The 14,162-nt window shown below is 48.6% G+C and overlaps 3 protein-coding genes across 3 annotated transcripts in view; 2 read left to right on the plus strand and 1 right to left on the minus strand.

Moving 5' to 3' along the window:
• The window catches only part of LOC119174674 (nucleolar pre-ribosomal-associated protein 1), a 341,215-nt gene that overhangs the window by 188,977 nt on the left and 138,076 nt on the right, over positions 1-14,162 (plus strand). The gene's annotated exons all lie outside the window — the stretch shown is intronic.
• Positions 1-14,162, plus strand: part of LOC119174671 (monocarboxylate transporter 13) — a 214,171-nt gene that overhangs the window by 10,460 nt on the left and 189,549 nt on the right. The window lies entirely within an intron of this gene.
• The window catches only part of LOC119173463 (uncharacterized), a 9,866-nt gene continuing 6,489 nt past the window's right edge, over positions 10,786-14,162 (minus strand). Inside the window, exons 5-6 of the mRNA XM_037424277.2 lie at positions 14,067-14,129; positions 10,786-10,958 (exon numbers count right to left, since the gene is read on the minus strand). Of these exons, the coding sequence (XP_037280174.2) occupies positions 10,863-10,958; positions 14,067-14,129 (159 nt within the window). The 3' untranslated portion in view covers positions 10,786-10,862. The remainder of the gene's footprint in view (positions 10,959-14,066; positions 14,130-14,162) is intronic.

Below are 14,162 nucleotides of genomic sequence, written 5' to 3' on the forward strand. Positions count from 1 at the left end.
GTCAATAGAAGGTCTTCAGCGCTTCGACGTTCAGCGACCCCGCCCCCTGAGGTCGCTTCGGCTAGTTTTCCCGGCGGGGGCTGGGAGATCGAGCGGTAGAATACCGCTGGGGCGTTGATGAAAATCGCCTCGGTGATGGCGAGCGCGACTGGCGCCCGGCAGACGGTGGTGCATGCTGCTGGGAGAGGTAGTTTTGGATGTCGCGTGGTCTCTGACCGTAACGGGGTGGCGGCGAGTACGCAGAGAAGCCGCGAAGCCTAAGACGGCGATATGGGCACTGGCGGTACAAGTGATCAGCTTCTCCGCAGTGAAAGCACAGAGGCCGGCAATCAGGTGTGCGCCAAACATCAGACTTTCGAGGAGACGTGCGCCGATCGTCGATGTACTGAACTGGTTGCACTGAACGATGGGCGACAGAAGCACCAGGGACGAAGGGCAGGGGCGGTGGCGTGTACGTGCCTTCGTAGTACGGTATGTGCTGCGCTGACTGTAGTGAAACAGCAGGAACAGGATGGACGAATAATGGCGGCGTTGCAGCAGGGCGTTTCAAGGCTTCCGCGCAGGTTGTCTCACGGCGGTATTCAGCAGGAGCTGGCACAGCTGTATCATGAGGCAAGGTGTCCCGGAGGGCCTGGTGCAGCTCATCCTTGATCACAGTTGCAATAGAGTTGACTGTAGGATGAGGTGTTACACCAGCCTTTTGTAACTCTTCACGTACTATATCACGGATGAGTTCACGTAGACAGTCGTTGTTGGTTCTAGTGGCGGTGAAAATGTCGGCAATAGACATGCCACTGACTTGCCTGTCGTATTGGTTGGATCGCTGCTGCAGCATTTTTTCCATTGTCATGACCTCGGACAAGAACTCCGCGACCGTCTTCGGAGGACTTCGCACGAGGCCGGCAAAAAGCTGGTCCTTGACACCGCGCATCAAGTGACGCAACTTCTTGTCCTCAGTCATTCTTGAATCGGCCCGTCGGAAGAGGCGCGTCATGTCTTCGACGTACGCGGTCACAGTTTCGTTTGGCGACTGGACGCGGGCAAGAATAGCTCGTTCAGCTCTTTCTTGGCGGTCAGTGCTGGCATATGTCTGCAGAAGTCTACGAGAGAATTCGGGCCACGTCGTCAGCTGCTCCTCCCGATTTTGATACCACGTGCGAGCCCCGTCTTCGAGATAGAAGTAGACACGACCCAGTTTCGCCGCGTCGTCCCACTGATTCAAGTTGGCTACGCGCTCGAAGTCCGCCAACCAGTCCTCAACGTCTTCGCGCTCCGTACCATGGAACGTCGGCGGTGCCCGTGGGCTTTCCAACGTATAGCGGTTCGGCGACGTGCTTCCCGTGCCGGTTGCCAAGGTTTGTACCGAAGTGTTGGTCATGTTTGTTGACGTGGTGGGAGCAGTATCGTTGACTTCCGGAGGCAATCCCCTGATTCGGCGGCTGGTCCGATGCACGGGAGTGTTGACTGGCACTGGACTCGTATTACGGCTTCCTGGGGGGGTCTGCAGCATCCGTGAGGCTACCCAGCACCTTCCACCAGTTTGTCACGATGAGTCACAAGTACTGGGGGATTTATTGAACGACCGGGTAGCTAGCACTAGGATGATGCGTCAGTCGTGGCTGGCTCTCGAGCAGAGAAGAAAGCACGCGATCATCTTTTTCCTCCAGATTGAGAGCCGCTCTTGCTGTCGACCCACTACGTGCTGGTGGCAATAGCTACTCCGATGCTCGTGACTTGTTGTCAAACTTGCCTTAGGCAGGCTTGATTTCGGTAAAGTAATCGCGTTAATACGACTTATGAAGCGTTTTACAACAGCGAAAGGACAACCAGTCGTCGCACAATGCGATTAGCGTAACGAGTGGGCCGTCCAATTCTCCAACCCATTACAAAAGCTTGTTCTTGTTTCCTTATTAACTGTTGCGCATGCATACCCACTTCAGCCATAATTCCTCGTCGTCTTCAGCCTCTGCATGAACAATTGGCACAAAATTTCTTGCAAGTGTTAAGCGGATACCACACTTCTCAGAAGAATGACGAAAAATAGCATAGTGAATGCCGGCCTACTACCCAAAAGTTTATTATTAATGCCTTAGTAGGTATCAATTAAGTGTGCTTGCAGTTTTCCAATGAGTGTTTTGAAAAGGCTCTGAAAGGCCGCTCTTCTATAGCTTTCGCTGTGACTGTGCTGCGCCTACCGCGCAGGCCTGGCGTTTTTTCAGGGGCGAAACTCTTTATAGCGGCACCCGTTCGTCCCCTGTAGTATGTAACAAGTATAACATTTTGACCTCCAAGGTGGTGCCGGCGAGAGACTTCTGTGCGTTGTTTAACAATAAAAAATAGTGCTCAATGTACATGTCAATGGCTGCTAATGGGCAATGAGGGACAGGAGCATTTGCCTTTCAGTTAACGCGCATCCTGCGATCACCATTAGCAGCCAGCCATTGGCATGTACATTGAGCACTATCTGACAAGAAAGGGTTGCTACGTTATACTCGCTGGGTGTAATCTCCTTAGCTTTAGAAAGGTTTAGCGAGCGTTGAGCCGCAGTGCCATGAATAAAATCAACTTGTTTATACCATGAATGAACTCGAGGTGGTCAAAAATGGGAAGTAGATACGAAGCGCAAGCCGTAAGAAAGTAAAAGCCGAATTCTCCGCCTCTCATTTCCCATTAGCAGCCATTGGCATGTACATTGAGCACTATCTGACTGAAAAAGTTTGCTACGTCATACTTGCTGGGCGTAACCTCCTTGGTTTTCGAAAGGTTTAGCGAGCGTTCGGCCGCAGTGCCATGAATACAGTGAACTAGTATATACCATGAACTCGAGGTGGTTAAAGGTGGGAAGTGGACCCGAAGCGCAAGCCGTAAGAAAGTGTGCGTGTGCCACCTCTAGTTTAGTCCTTGGAATGTCCGCTGGATGGCGGTGCTTCTATATGGGGAATATAATGAAAAAATGCGATATGGTGGTACTTGGAGTGTTGAATAGATGGACGAACGGACACATAGACAGATGCATGCATGGACGCATGAACGGACGCAGGGGCGGCTGCATGGACGAACGCAGGGACGGACGCACGAACAGAGGCACGCACGGACGGGCTGATGGACGCATGGACGGTCACACTGACGGACGCATGGACGGACGGAAGCAAGAACGAATGGACGGACGAATTCTTCGCCCCACTCTCCATCATTCACTCCGAGGATATGCTGCCATTTTTTTTCCTTCACCGACTGAGCCGACTCTATTGTTGAAAGATACTACGTCGCCGACACAGCATCTGCCGCTGCCAACCCTGTACTATCCGGGCCAGACGTTTGTGTTGGTACTCTGAGACCCAGATGCAGATATCATCGGCGTATATTGATATTTTAACTGCTTTCAGAGTGCCAGAAAGGCTGGCCATGGCAAAGTTAAAAAGCAAGGGAGATGGGACACTTCCGTGTGGAACGCCGAGGCAAGTGCTTCGCTCTTCGCTCATGAAATTTCCAAGTTTAAGCCGAACACGCTGGTATCCGATAAATTCATGTACAAAACGAAGAGCGTTTCCCGAAACACCCATTGTTTAGAATCCGCAGGCGATGCATTTTGGAAGCACACAGTCATATGCTTTGGCAACGTCCATGAAGACGGTGAGTGTAGAGAGGCTGCTGCAGACACGGTGGTGCTCTATGTGGTTCGGCAGGTCCGAAACACTGTTCTGAGTGCTCAGCAGTGGGCAAAACCCCGTCATACACGCGGGCCCTCTTCCTTGTTTCTCTCCTGTGTTCCAGACATGATTAATTATGTCCAAAAGGGCGCACCTTCGATCATATGGCAGATTTGTCAGCATCTGATTGCTGATCATATTGGGACCCACAGCACAGCGCCTTTTTAATTTGCTAAGCGCCATATCCAGCGCTCGAATAGTGAACGGCGTATCCATTGTATGGGATAATTGAGGTAGCAGAGGTATCGCCACGTTTGCTGATCTGCCAGATGTGTATACGTCTGCGAAATCTTCAGCAAGGGTTCGCAAATCATTACCTTGCTTCAAAGCGAGTGCTTCGAATGGTCTGTGAGAGCGGATCTTTCCAGAAAGAGACTCTCCATATTCTTGTCAAGGGTGTAAACGGCGATAAACTTTCACAGAAAGCAGCCCATTGAATTCTGCGTAGTTTTTTTTTTGTGTGAGTGTGTGGCGATGAATGACAGAGTTTATTTGGTTATATTCAGTTTTCGCCGATAGTTTTCCTTTTTTCCTCGTGAGCTTCCACTCCGCTCTTCTAACGTGCTGCGCACAGGTTCTTTAACTTCAAGTCAGGAGCAGAGAAATGATCGGGCAATTTCAGTAGCGACGTAGCCACTCGCTTACTTCGTAATATGTCTGCAAACAGCTCACCAGAGGATTCGTCCAGCGCTGTTCTGTACGTGTTCCAGTGAGTCACATTGCAGAAATGTTGACCAGTGGTCCCCAATCCGATGATATTGGTGAATATGGGGAAATGGTCGTTGCCCATTCTGTCTGGGGCCATTGCTGATGATACCAGAATGTCCGCGGAGTGTAGTACAAGGTTTATCACACTCCACGAATCTGGTGGCCGAAAAAATGTTGGCTTACCATCATTCGCAACACATAAGTCAGCAGCATCCGCTGCTGCTAAATGTTCCTTGCCTCGGGAGTCAGCACTCTTATCTCCCAAGAGCGGGTGATGTGCGTTAAAGTCACCGCAGAATATTCGAGGAGCGGGACACCGAGCGCAAATGTCCTTTAGGAAAGCCTCCATGGAGACCTTCTTGCGTGGACTTATGTAAACCTATAGTACACTCAGTTTTCGGTTTACTATGCACACTTGCACCACAGCGACTTCCAGTGAGTTGAAACAGAGGTATTGCACTAGTAATGTGACGCGAGTCACTTTCCACCTTTTATATATATCCTGGTGATTACATTTGCAAAGGATGGTATGCTCGCATTGCAATGTCGGATATATCCCGTGGGCGTCCTTCCATTTGGGAGGCCGGCTTCCGAGAGGGCTAAAATCAGTATTGGAATGTCTCGCAGGAATAAGTCAAGTTTCCACAGACGCTGCAGAAGACCGGCACAGTCCATTGCATTATTAAGGGCACTTTTGAGGGACGGAATGGGCCAGGCGGGCGAGATATTGTCATTATTTTAATGTGTATGCTTGGAAGCAGAGCACAGTATCACTGACACGAGAGTCAGTACTGCTTCCAACATATCTTTCGTAGAACTCGCTGGCATCTTTCCGACGTGTCAGCGTAGTGCTATAGGAACAAAGCTCGAATCACATTCTCGATGTTTTCCTGTTGATTTCTTGCAGTTGGTGCAATGCTGTTCAGTGCTTGCATCGGTTCAATGCAGCCGCATAGGTGCTTTCGTGGACTCTGGACACGTTCTTCAGCAACAGTAATCATTTAAGTTGGCTCAGTTATGTCTTGTGTTGGTTTCAGGCGCTAAAAATTTTCTGCATGGTCGTTATCTAAGCCACTACGTTGCGGTCCAACGACCGGCATGGCTCAGGACTATCCGGTTATCACACTGCTACTCAGCCGTCCGGTTCCTCAAACACGTTTCCACTCTTTTCAGTGTCGAGAAGCTGTGTTCTGCAGCAGCCGTACTCACTGGGAGCGTTGCCAATATCTTGAGAAGTGTATGAATGTTTTAGAGGTTTTGTTGCATTCAGCTAAGGCGTCCGTCTCAAAGCGGGGAGATTCGTCCTCTTGCATCGCTTGCCATTTAGTTTTCTAGATATCGCATTCACCTTTTAGCGTAAAGATATGAACCGTTGCCGTATCTCTCAGGTAAAAATCGAAGACTGGCTACACAGACTCCAATTTACCTTTGGTGGCGCGCTTTGGCAACACAAATTGCCAACTTCGCAGTGTTTTACGATGGTTTGCAAGGCGCCTTTTGAGGGGAGCATTCAGTTTATCTGTGTACGGAATGAACAAAGCTTGCCTGTAGTACTCTTCCGCAGAATTACAATCGTAGTTTACACGGTATTTCTGTGTTCCTATAGCCTCCGTGGAATCTCGCACTTCACTCTGAACTCCGCCGGTCTGTCCTGACACAGAGAAAATATGCTGCGAAATTCTGCCTCCAAGTAAGTTCCCATCTCTTCCAGCTTAGCACCAAGTCAATCTTCTCCTAGGCGGCGCTCAAATGGCCTGTGAGGCGTAGGAATGTCTCAAGCCGCTCTTAAGAAGGCAATGAGCGGTGGACGCTGTTGCTTTCTCACAGAAGGTGTCCATGAACTCAACTCTCACGTGAACGAAATGTCTCGGAAAACGCTGCTCTAAACTATGCAACTGAATTATGACGTCCCCCCACCTTTTCACAATATCGGCGCAGCCGACCGAATGACATTGTAGACGCTTCTAGATGTTTTTTTTTCAGGACTGCTGTCCTTTTAGGTGACACCCGACAGACAGTGCACACTTGACTAATTGTGCCGAAGGTTCAGGGAGTTGACCAATACGTGTTCAAAGCCATTGGGGAGTAGCTCCAGATGAGCGCTTGCACCCCTTAAAGTCAAGGACACTCATCGCACATATTTCACCCTGTCGGACTCTCATCCTCGCCGCCGGGTGGTTGAGCCATCCGATTGGCGAGAGCTGCGGACACCGGCGGGTGCCTCAGGGTTATCCGACTGCTGACTTTAGAAGCTGACTTGATGATGACCTCACATGGATGGCGCTCACCCACAAAGGGGGATGGGCCAAGAACCGAGTGGCAAGATGGTTAATGAAATGAAACTAAAACCTATCTTGAATATTAGTTTCTACATTATTCTCATCCTCTTCTCTTCTCCCTCTTGTTCTTCCTATCCTCGTGAGATGTAAATAAACCTCCATCTGTCTTGCAAGAGTACATCTCCTCACTACAAAGGATGGGTCTGGGGACGAGGGCCAGCTACGAGTCGAGACCAGCTGGACCCGGTCCCAACAAGCTGGAGGCAGCGGTGGGAGGATAGCCCCCTAACCTCCGAGCCCGAACACCGCGCAAGATCGGGAGAACTCGAGAAATCGAAGTGACACCATCTTATTCCGCAGACGAATCTGTGAGCAAAATGTGGCCCTTTCTCCACAGCTTTAGCTGTACTACACATGCACGAATCATGCAGAAGATTCCCTGGTTTCCCTGCCAGGGCCCAAGCGCGCGGCGACGGAGGCACGGAGTGTGAGCCAGTGAGGCGTCAGATGGGGAAGTCTGTTGCTCAAGGGATAGCGTGGTTCGCTCGACCGAATGATGTAGCGCCCTCTGTCGGACTGTTAAAAAGTATCGATGGAGTACGCCGTGGAAGCATGTGACAAGTTTGGAAGAGGGTCGCCGAAGAGACACATGCGATCACCTCTTACTGCGAAGCAGAACGAACCGTCAGCACTGCAGTCTATAGGTGGAGTGAATCGTCAAGCCGGTGAATTTGATAGGAGCTTCTCGCATAGCAGCGTAACAAGGCCTAGTAGATATGAGGCAGAGCTCGTGGTGGACATCCGATTTCGTTTTGACTACAAATACGACGTCTAAATCACTGCGTGTTCTTTCTCAAGTCAACGACTGCCGCATTGCTGTTTCTGTAAACAATAAATGCAGAACGTTCAAGCGAAGTGCCCTTGCACAGCGGTCAAACCGAACCAACACACGGTTATAGGCTACGATAACTTTCGTCGTTTACCAGTGTCAACATGATCGAGTGCATCCAACGAGCGTCGATACGGTAGAACGAAAGCTTGAAAACAATAAGCGATTCGTTAACTCGCACAATCTCGGAGCGACTCGTGTGTCCCAACGCACGGCGGTGATATTTCTCATAAGGTCTTGCGGTGAGTGAAACCGTGTTGCGGGCGAGTTTCTGTAGGGATTGAGCACCCAGTGCCAGAGCAATTATCAGATATCCCTAGCAGTTTCAGCCACCACGCGCACGGGGAACGTTATTATTTTCTAACGGAAACGGAAAAGCGAACAACGCGGTACTACACGTACAACGACGTAAGTAACAACGCTGGTCGTCTGCTTATTTTTCCGAAAAGACAAGTAACGGGAGAGCCGCATGAACACTTATTCAACATGTGAGTGTCCCAACCGTGCAAACTAGCTGGTTAAGGTTCCTGGGGTTCGCATAGGCGCGAGTGGGGTCGGACGGGTTAATGGGTGGTCGAAGCCGTCGCATTCCGTACTAAAGTTCTATTTTCCAAGATCTCCGAGTATATATTGCCTTTGGCTTCCTCCCTCGGTGGATGGTTTTTGGCAATATGCAGAGAGCATGTGGTCGTAGCTTGTGAGTCACTCGGAGCACCCTAACCACTGATCCACCGGGGCGGACCTTTGTCCGTGTGCGCAGCCAGTCATGAGGAAAGAGGGAGTTACGGCTTTTTTGAGATAATTTCATCCACAACAAACACAGTACTTCCGATGACTTTAATCAAGATGTGACCTGGGGATAGCACCAAGATCTCGGAGTTCGACCGCCCGTGTATGCGTCCGGATTGTCACATAGCTGCCGCTTTCGTTGCTCATACAACTCCTTGATATTTGGACCGAAAAAAAAAAGTGAAGGGTGCGTATGTCTAGAAGAAGAGGGTGAGGGGGTGGGCTCTCGTAGCAAGAAACCGCAACATGATAATGAGTGATTTGAGTGGACCCCACACGAAAGCTGTCGCAACTCTAGAAATGAATGACTTGTGAAAACTGCGGGTCCACGCGTATAGACCAGCACTCCCAGCCCTTCTCCCCCCATATTCTTCTTTTTCTTGAAGATTACTAGCGCGTTATCACTGCTCCGCGCGTATTTATTCATGGCAGGCAACGCTCAGCGCGAGTGGTGCTGGCCGTCACGGTTGATTACGAAGCCAGCCTCAAAGTTTTTGACGCGCTGATTGCTAACCTACACCAACTTTCCGCACACACTGTACACGAGAATAAAACTCCGTTCTAAAGGACTAAACAATTAAAAAGCCTGAGTAACACGGCAAGATTAATGAATGGAAGCATGAAAAGTGCCTTGATAGTAAAGGTGATTACCATAACCAAGCAAATCCGGAAGGCCGCTGGGGGGGGGGGGGGGGAAGCGCGCTATATATTTGATCGCCATCATGCAGCCATGATTCCTCTTCATTTATTACCCAAGAAGAGTACCACGGGCTGATGTAAGTACATACAGGAAGGTTTCTCTACACTTCCTATAACCTAAGCTAACCTAACCCAGCCATCGGCACTGTTATAGTTTGGTGTGTATAGGAAGGCTTTAAAGCAGGTCAGGAAGTAATATTGAAAGACGAGCTAGTTGGTATGAGTGCATGGTAACTTATTTTTAGCTCATTTGGCCTTACACTCCGCAAAGTGTGGATGCATGCGAGGCACGCTTTTCAAATACAATCATTTTATTTAGGCTCCATGATCGCACCGTACGAGAGATCACGGAGGCATTTCACATCATTATTAGGCAATCATACTGCATCAAATTTCCGGAGCCCTCCACTACGGCGTCTCTCATAATCATACAGTGGTTTTGGGACGTTAAACCCCACATATCAATCAATCAATCATACTGCATCAGCCGCCCGTCAGTGACAATTTTCGAAAAAGAAGTGTCACTGCTAAAGCGAATAATCAACACTTGAGATATGGCACGATAGACATGGATTTGAAATGAAGACAATGCGCATGAGCAGGGGGTGACTACATTGATATATAAATGCTCCTTTTCTGAATGAAACCTTCAGTTCATAGTAGCGCAGGTGTTCTACCCCTTTTTTTTCTTTGTCCGTGTGTCAGTGTGCGCCAAAAATAAGTTACGATGCAGGCCAGAAAGGTTTACATAAAACGCTCCACGCCGGAGGGCTTTAAATAAACAAACAACTCCACGCCGAGAAAACCGATGGACAACAAAGCTCTAATGACGATGTGTTTCGGTACAAAGAGGTTGTCATCGTCATCTCGTTCTGTTTATTTGAAAAAGAAAAATTATCAACAGAATAATTTTGAGCATCATTATCATCATCATTGTTTAGTTTACTTATTCACTCCCCCTCTACTACTACTACTACTACTACTACTACTACTACTACTACTACTACTACTACTACTACTACTACTACTACTACTACTACTATGACGACGACGACGACGCCGGGTCTGAAGGCTCGTTCGCATTTGCGACTAGGATCTGTTTCTGGACATAGATGTTTCTGGACATAGACAGTCGGAAAGCGACTGTTTTGCCGTAGTCATTGCTTGATTTTCAATCGCGCGACTGCAGTCGCAATCAATCAGATGCACCGAAACAAGACGTTAGCTTCTTTGTTTCCCTTTTTTTTTCGTTTCACAGCGCAATGGTAACGCGAGTAGACGTGAACTCTGTAAACAACGGTAGGCGCAGTCGACATATTGAGGCGTTGTAGCGACGTCATGGTGTGAGGCTCCGCCCAGCCCAAATCGATCGCCAACGCCCTCTATGCTCAAGTGACAACTGTGTTCCTACAAAGAGTATCCCCGACGCGTTGTGCTCGAAGGCAGCTTTGCAGCACTTGTGGCATTTGTCACGTGATCATGGAGGGCTGTGGTCAGCTGTCCAGCCTCCACCGCGGTGGCGAACATTGGGCTGGGCGGAGCCTACACACCGCGACGTCGCTACAAGCGCCTCATGTATATATGTCGACGGCACCTACCGCTGTTTACAACTTGGTTTTTTATCGCCAGTCGCAAATCGTTGCGCGATCGGCGCTAGTCGCTGGTGTGAATGAACAGACAGCCTCACTGTAAATAATGAAGTGACAGCACCTACACATGTCCTGCATTTATTTTCTTGGAAAAAACGTTAGCGTGGATTTCGCTGGCACACGAGTGTTGCTTGGCTAACTATCCAATGGCGAAGGCGTACTCCATGCCGAATGAAGTGAGGTCGTCGATCGATTGTAGTGACAGCTTTGTGAGGTCGGTGTTCCTGAGGCACGCCTGCAAAACCGAATGAATAGAGCCATCTCATCAAGCGCATTTAACGGCATTGAATGTTATGACAAAAAAATTGCAAGTCACGCTGTTGCACACGTTAGCGTGTTGGATGTTGCATGATATGTACGCACGAACCTGTTCAACACGAACAACTATCTATTTTACAACAACAACAACAACAACAACAACAACAACAACAACAACAACAACAACAACAACAACAACAACAACAACAACAACAACAACAACAACAACAACAACAACAACAACAACAACAACAACAACAACGACGACGACAACAACAACAACAACAACAACAACAACGACAACAACAACAACAACAACAACAACGACAACGACAACAACAACACCAACAACAATAATAATAACATCAACAATAATAACAACAACAATAACAACAACAACAATAACAACAACAACAATAACAACAACAACAATAACAACAACAATAACAACAACAAGAACAACAAGAACAACAAGAACAATAACAACGATAACAATAACAACGATAACAATAACAACGATAACAATAATAACAATAACAACGATAACAATAAAAACAATAACAATAACAATGACAATAATGACAATAACAACAATAATGACAATAACAACAATAACAACAATAACAACAACAATAACAACAATAATAATAAATGTCTGGGATTCAACGTTCCAAAACCACAGTATGATTATAGGAGACGCCGTACAGCGGAGGGCTCAGGAAATTTCGACTACCTCGGTTTTTTTAACGTACACCTAAATCTATAGGCACGCGGGCCTCAAACACTTTCACCTCCATCGAAACAATAGCCTTAACTTGGCATGCCTGATAATCATATTGTGGTTTAGGAACGTAAAAGCCCGCTTATTATTAACAACAGCCTTTATAAGTAAAGGGTCTGTTGAAGCCGGAACGGTTTGAGTGACTATGATCAGCGTCGCTGGCCAGCAGCGATTAAGATCTGCTCATGCACACGAAAAAGTGTTCAACAACGCAAAACATGAGCGTGCGCAAGGGGGGTGGGCGAGGGTGTAGCCTTTCTCAGGCCTAGTCACCTTCAAAGGGGCGGGGGGGGGGCACGCGCCTATGACGCAAACAGCAAACATTATTGAAGGATCATAAGTGGGAGTTTTTGTATAGAGGCCCCAATCGTTTTGCTCCTCCCTCCCTTCTCCCCAAAAATATCGTCGAGGCCGCTACACATGCGTGAGGGCGAAACAGCGTTTGGGTTTTGCGTTGGGGGGGGGGGGAGGGGGAGGGAGGTGCTAACACCTCCTGTAAAGTTTTTTGCGCTGCGTGGCACACGTGTCTCGCACATTGGCCGCATTTCGGGTTCACAAATACCCCGCGGTAGGTGGCGGGGTTCTCGCCAGCGTTTATGACCACCACCATTATCATCATGGTTAGAACGGTGACGCCGGCAGTGATGACTGGCGGCAAGCCTTGGTGGCGGCACGGGAGAGATTAGCAGGTTTTTTTGGCGGTTGGCGCGAACGGTTGTCTCACGCCGTGGGACCTGGTGTATGGCACCGCGGGCCGTCTGCCGGGGGCCCTTGTCGTGAGTCAGGCGTTAGCGACACTGCCTTGTGTTTGTCATATTGTTGAGTGTATGTAATTTTGTGTAAGGTTGTTTAGCGTGTGGATAACAACATGTATGATTCGGCTGGCGATATCGTCTATCTAAAAGCAGTTAAATAAATGTATGTTCTTTGGTTTGTTCCGACCATGTCTACTGTGTCCGTTCACTCCAAGAGCTTGGTGCTCGCCACTCCAGATCCCACAGCGTTGAGAACGCGCTATCTCGAATTTAAAGAGACTCCCCAAAGCCAGCCTCTAAAGCTTCGCGCCAGGCAAACATGACATTGCCCACTGAAGCAATGGCTCGAGGTCATCTTCTAACCCTTCCTGAGAGGCATGGGAGACTGCCCTCTGAGCCTCAATGAACTCTGGTAAGACCGGCGCGAGTCATGGCCTCGTCATGCTGTGTCCTGGACTAGGGGCGTGGACCATATAGTGGGGTCATGCTTTGGCCTCCCAAACTCTCTCTCTCTCTTCTACAATAAATGTTCACATCTCTCTCTCTCTCTCTCTCTCGCTTGGTCAAGACTTGTGTTACCCAGAATCGGGGGCAGTGTCCAAAGCGCCGTTGCAGAGCCTATCCGAAAGCTCTTAGCTTCTGCTGTATGCAAATCAAGCACCCGCAAAGGGCTTTGGGACATCTATTTAAAGGAACAACAACAACAACAACAACAGCAACAACAACAACAACAACAACAACAACAACAACAATACGTTACTAGAGGTGATAATGTCCGGTGACGTTCTTTCCCAGGTATGTTTTGTCATTTTCCCTCTCACACAGTTCTGGTAACCGTAGGTGTCCGCACTCTGATAGGAGGGAGGGGGCAAGCTTCAACGCAGCGCCTTCCTTCCCTTCCACCGTCCTCTTTGGTCGAGTCCGAAAAGACACAAGCTTCTCCATGGATGCAAAAATGGAAATGAGGTGCGCATACGTGCTTGTTGTCTCCGGCTTAACGTGTGTGAAGGTGATAAGTGAACAGTTCTTGATACGCACGGAGATCAGAAAATAATAAGGGGGCAGTCAACCTTCTTTGAAACCGCTTGCTGCTCGCGTTCGTGCTCAGTTTCCATCATGCTACTATTTTATTTCTTTTTTTTTGGTGGCCTCGTGAGCAAAAACAAAAATTGGCGATCAATAAAGCATTTTCCTTTTTTTCGAAGGTCCTCCCTCAGCGTCTGAGGTGAAAACGCAAGAAGCCTGCGCATCATGCTCGCGCCATCATATGTCTGTTGGTGGTTTGGGGGCGTGACGTTTCGTTTCTAGTCGACGGAGACGGAATCGTCACGGGGCAGAGGTATACAGCGTCGCCCCTAAAACAATGGTGAAACCGGGGTGACTGAAAAACAAAAAACATATCTTGGCGCCCCGCTGAGATGACTAGGGGTGCCCCACCCACTCCCCCTTGTGGGCATGCTTATGCTGGTGACTATACTTAACGAAAGTGCATAAATAGCATCTCCTTATTTACACTCTCTAAGAAATATAGAAAAATACGCGTCCTTACGAAAGTGGCACCTATGGCTTTGTACAGGCTCTCGGAAGAGCCGGTGGCGTGGTAAGGGCCAGTCTGCAAAAGAAATGTTATATACAAAATTTAAAA

The sequence above is a fragment of the Rhipicephalus microplus genome, chromosome 5, assembly GCF_043290135.1.
Source record: "Rhipicephalus microplus isolate Deutch F79 chromosome 5, USDA_Rmic, whole genome shotgun sequence".
Lineage (NCBI taxonomy): Eukaryota > Metazoa > Arthropoda > Arachnida > Ixodida > Ixodidae > Rhipicephalus > Rhipicephalus microplus.